Source organism: Cucurbita pepo, unplaced genomic scaffold (genome assembly GCF_002806865.2).
Source record: "Cucurbita pepo subsp. pepo cultivar mu-cu-16 unplaced genomic scaffold, ASM280686v2 Cp4.1_scaffold000361, whole genome shotgun sequence".
Lineage (NCBI taxonomy): Eukaryota > Viridiplantae > Streptophyta > Magnoliopsida > Cucurbitales > Cucurbitaceae > Cucurbita > Cucurbita pepo.
Genome location: NW_019646598.1, coordinates 34545 through 39857, shown reverse-complemented (window position 1 = coordinate 39857; position 5313 = coordinate 34545). Strand labels below are relative to the sequence as shown.

Below are 5313 nucleotides of genomic sequence, written 5' to 3'. Positions count from 1 at the left end.
TCGCCGAGGTGGCTCCTCCGTGGATGCTTTTCCTTGTGGGGATATCCTCCAATTTCTTCTGCTACTTTATGATTTGGCTCTCCATTTCTAGCTACGTCCCAAAACCCCATTTATGGCTAATGTTTGTTTACATCTATATTACTTCTAATTCACAAAACTTCCCCAACACCGCCGTTATGGTCACTAGCGTTGAAAATTTTCCTGATCAACGCGGTATCATTTTGGGCCTTCTCAAGGGTTTCGTTGGCCTCGTGGAGCCATCCTAACTCAGATTAATTTAGCAATCCACGGCAACAAAAATTCTATCGATCTTCTCTTCCTTCTTTCATGGCTACCCTCCATTGTATGTTTCTTGTGTTTTCTTCCAATTCGGACAATCAAAGCTCGAAAGCATCCAGAGGAGCTCAAAGTGTTCTACCACTTGCTTTACGTGTCCATAGCGATAGCGATGTTCCTCTTGTTTCTCACCATAACCCAGAGAACATTGCTTTCTCTCAAGCTGGCTATGCCGGTGACGTCGCGGTCATCGTCGTCTTAATCTGTCTGCCCCTTCTGATAGCTATTAAAGAAGAACTTTTTCTCTTCAAACTCAGTAAACAAACCATGAATCCTTTTGTTATTGTTTCGATTCCCCGTGAACAACTTAAGGAAATTTCAAAAAAAATTTTGCCGAGTGTCTCAAATGTATGTAAGGAGCCGCAAAGAGGAGAAGATTTCATCATCTTGCAAGCTCTTCTAAGCAAAGATATGGCTCTTATTTTCATAGCGACGGTTTCTGCATGTGGGTCGTCCGTTGCAGCCATTTACAATCTTGGGCAGATCGCCGAGTCACTTAAATATCCAAATCATTCCATAAGTATTTTGGTTTCATGGATTTCCATATTCAATTTCTTTGGTCGGGTCTTCTCCGGTTTCGTCTTTGAAACCCTTACGACCAAATACAAATTACCCCGCCCTTTCCTGTTCGGTCTTGCCCAAGTTTTCACCTGCATCGGCTTGCTCTCCATCGCATTCCCTTATATAAATTCAGTCTATGTAGCTTCGTTGATCATTGGGTTTGGCCTTGGAGCCCAAACTCCATTGATATTCGCCATAATCTCTGATCTCTTCGGCCTCAAACATTACTCGACACTGCTCAACTGTGGGCAACTGGCTGTCCCACTTGGATCTTATATAATGAACGTGGAAGTAATAGGGAGGTTTTACGATGCAGAAGCCACTAAAATTGGAAATGTGAAGAATGGGAAGGGCCTAACTTGCACTGGAACTCATTGCTTTAGTGAATCGTTCATGATTTTGGCTGCAGTGACTTTGTTTGGAGCGATGGCTTCATTGGTGCTAGCTTATAGAACTCGAGACTTCTACAAAGGAGATGTATATAAGAAATACAGAGATGACATGGAGGTTAAGCATTCGAACGTGGAATTATATTCTTCCGATGATAAGAACAATGAACACAAAATGAAAACTCATGATCAAAGTAAATAAGAGAAACTACTCAACAAAAGCATACCTACTTTAGGAGATTCTACTTTAGTTTTAACCTTTTGATTTTGTGTTGTTGATGTTTCATTCTTTTATAAGGATTATTTTAATACGTGACCATTTATAAATTTATTATCAAGAAAGTTGCATGACTAGTAAAACATACTGTGGACATGGGAGAAGGGAGTTTGAAATTTAATGTTTTTGGAACTTTTGTGGTTGATATTTTAATATCAACTGTCTTTTTATTTCTTACCATTGACATACTTTACATTTGATATGCGGAGGCAGTCACTCTTGACTTAGAATGAAAATAATTTATAATTTCTATAATTTAAAAAATAATAGTTAATTAAATAGATTTTTATATAATTCAACAAAAATTTACAAAAAGTAGGTGGTGGAAATCATTAACAAACATATAAAAAACAAAGTATACATTCAAAATATAAAATATCTAAATCATGACTTACATCTATGTTCTACCCCGACTCGTTTTCTGAAACTTCAAATAAAAAATTGCAAGAAAACTGACAAATAGATATAAAAAAGTAGGATGAATTTTTTTACAAACCTTAAAACAATAATAAATAAAAAATTTAAATATAAACAAATACATTTACCATTCAAATGTACCATTTGAAATTTAATTAAAAAACTAGCATAGAAAACCAAATACAAATCAAGTACCAAAAAAGACTCACGCCCTAGGAAAAGCCTCCTTCATGGCGGCATAACTCCCACAAATTTTCCACCTAGACTAATAAATCAACTATCATCTAAAAAAAACAAAAAAGGTAATATCTTGTGGGTATAAATAAACTCAATAAGTAATCTACTTATAGGTTCTTAATTGCATCCATGACTTAGTTAGCTATCATTGGTTTTCATCTGGAATCTAGGAAGTTCAGACCTAAGTTGTTCAACTATCTAAGCTTTTGGGAGTTCCTGAAGTACTTAAGGTAGTTTTCATGCATGCCATAAACCAAAATGTGGTTTAGAGGAAGTTCACGTAACCTGGTGTCGCAGGATCTCCTGAATGGCCTAATTGAGCTTTAGAGTGAACAACTTACTTAACTAGCTTACATTTCTTAGGAAGTAAATTATGGGTATTCTAAATTGAAGAGGAGCAACCTCATCAAACATAAAATCATGAAGGATGATATGGTATCATGAATCTTGAACATCATTTATGAAAAGGATAGTTGGTAACCCTCCACAAACCATAAGGTCACACTAAAATGGAAGAAAGACCTCGTGTGCAGACAAACTACTGAGTCTACCTGTGTTGCCCATTCTCCCGCTTGAGATGGGTTTATGGAAAAAAAATCCTATTTAGAGACTCTTAACCATTTCCACACATGATAAAAGCATTAACACGAAACAACCTCAATGCACTACCTCTATGACCAAACTGAGTCAAACTCAATAACACTCATCATGAAGCTACCACTGAACCGAGTATTAATAATTTCCTAGAGGAAATATGAAGTGGTCTTAGCTCACGGCTAATAGGCAAGATAATCTTTCCAAGTTCTCCTAAATGCTATAATTGTAAACTAGGTATTTAAGGGCATCTTAACCGTTTATAACTTACATTCTTGTTTTAAGGACTTTTTGGACTAATTCATGGGGTTAATCATAATCTAGGTGCACTAAAGTTCAGTTCTTTAAGCATAACTCACGATTCATGGGTGTTCGATTCACTGAAAATGTCCTAACATGATAATTGTGACATAACTCTAGTTTTAGTGCTCTAATCTTATCATAGTTTTCTTATTCAAGTTTGTGCAAGGATTTAAATTTTGAAATCCCCATTATTAGTGTTTTAACTAAAATCAAAGTTTCTAGCATAGCAAAAATCTTCTTATATAGCTTAGAACATTTAGTTCTCATCATGGAAGAATGTAGTCTTTTGACACGTATTCTTCTAACATGCAAATCAATATGCTGAGTTTAGCATTCTAATTATGCACTCTAGCTATTTAAAATAATCATGCTCATAAGCCATCATATCCCAACAATTCCTAATATACGTATGGGTCATTTTGTCCTTTGGCCCATTATGGGTCTTGATTGGTCTTAACACAATACGTGCAAAAGAATGAAAAGTTGGAAAGTTGAGAGAAGTAGAAGAGAAGAAAGAAAGAGTGGCCAGAGTACTCACCGGACCACCGCCGGAATTCGCCCTCAACCTTGATGTAGTTTTATGGACCTCTTTCTTGGAGTTATAGTGAGGTTCAAGAGGTCGGAGTCCTATTTCTTCCGTCAACAAACCGAGAAGGTCCGTGAGGTGAGTTATTGGTATTCTTCAGATCCAAGACCACCATTTGCGACTTGTGAATATGTTCATAGAGGAGGATTGCTCTACAAGATCAGTGAAGAAACTTGCCTGGGAAATGTGACTCATATCGATATTTTGAGGTCTCTTTTGAAGAACTATAAGGAGGCGAACCACCTATTTTTAACTCTCTTATTTTGGTCTATGTTGAAGTAAAGTTTAAGAAAAAAAAATATCCATACCTAGTTTAAATCAGGGTCTATAACTTTACCGACGAAACTATCAGATTTGGATTGTGGATCAAAAAATATGAAAAAGAGAAAATGGGAAAAAATCTAACCAAAAATCGAATTTCGCTTTCCGCTAGGAGAGAGAGAGAGATTTTTTCCGACGAGCCACATGTCCTCCGGCGATAGGAGAAACACATTGAGACCAGAGAGGGACACGAGTCATGGGTGGAGCTACGATTCATACGCCACGTGGAGCAATGCAGCTTTGTCCTTTCTGTGACGGTCTGACCCAACCCACTAACTCGAGTAACGATCCACAACCCAGCGAAGCAGTCGACCCGCTGTCCAACCTTAACTGCCATCTGAAACCCAGTCCGTGACTCGCGTGTGAGACCTGCGATTGGAATCCTCCTGGGCACGCAGGGCGCATGGAAGGTGCGTGTAAGCTCCTTTTAGGCCCGTCCGATTTCTATTTGTCCGATTTTTATCCCGATTCTAATCTTAACCATGTTTTTATGTGAATTAGGATCTTATTGGAGAAAATTAGTATTTTTGGAAATGCTATTTGTGTAGAAACGCTGAATGAAGGGCATGCATCAATCATGTAAGTCACCGAATTTTTAGGAAGCAATATTCGTCGGGATTGCTTGGAATGCATGCATGCTAGTGAATTTACCTTAGGTGGCAGCTTTCCATGACTGAACTTAAGTAATGTGATTATTACGAGTTTAGATGTAATACGTGAAGCATTATGAGAATCGTTTCAGTGTTGCACTTATGCTTTAAATTTCCGCTATATATGTATGTGTTTAATTCATGCTGAAAGGAAGATGAGAATTTGTGAACTTTGTGCTCCGGAAGCTTGATGGATGTTATTGCTCCGTTGAGCATGTATTTTTTTTATTTTACATGAATTATGTATGATGATGCTAGAAAATAGTTGAGCACACACACACTTAGTTTTCATTATCCAGTATTATGTTAAGTCTAGAGATTTGTGGTTAGAGTGACAAGTCATAGAAGCCTAATAGACCACCACGACATACAAACCTCCTTAGGAGTACCCTTAGGCTGCAAGTGTATGAACTGTCTCTTAGCTTCATGAGGGACCAGGGATTCCCGATTAGAATCCACTGCTCCTAGCCGTTTTGCATGGGAAACGTGAGCCCACGAATAAGGGAAGGGTAGCCCCTCCCCGATGAGGTGGACTATTATGAACCTAGCGGGTTGCAGCTCACTTCCTAGGTAAGATAACAAGTAGTCTCATAAGCCATGCTTGAGGTATCTCCTCGTAGGTCATGGGTCATTCAAAGCTTG

At 37.9% G+C, this 5313-nt stretch overlaps 1 protein-coding gene across 1 annotated transcript; it reads left to right on the top strand.

The window, feature by feature from the left end:
- The first annotated feature begins 327 nt into the window (after positions 1–327).
- On the top strand, positions 328–1488 carry LOC111785083. The gene has a single exon (XM_023665559.1). It carries the CDS (start codon positions 328–330, stop codon positions 1486–1488), a length of 1161 nt encoding a protein of 386 aa, XP_023521327.1.
- The last annotated feature ends 3825 nt before the right edge of the window (positions 1489–5313 follow it).

Excerpts from the sequence above, each read along its gene's own strand:
- LOC111785083 (XM_023665559.1), top strand. The coding sequence starts at position 328 with ATGGCTACCCTCCATTGTATGTTTCTTGTGTTTTCTTCCAATTCGGAC.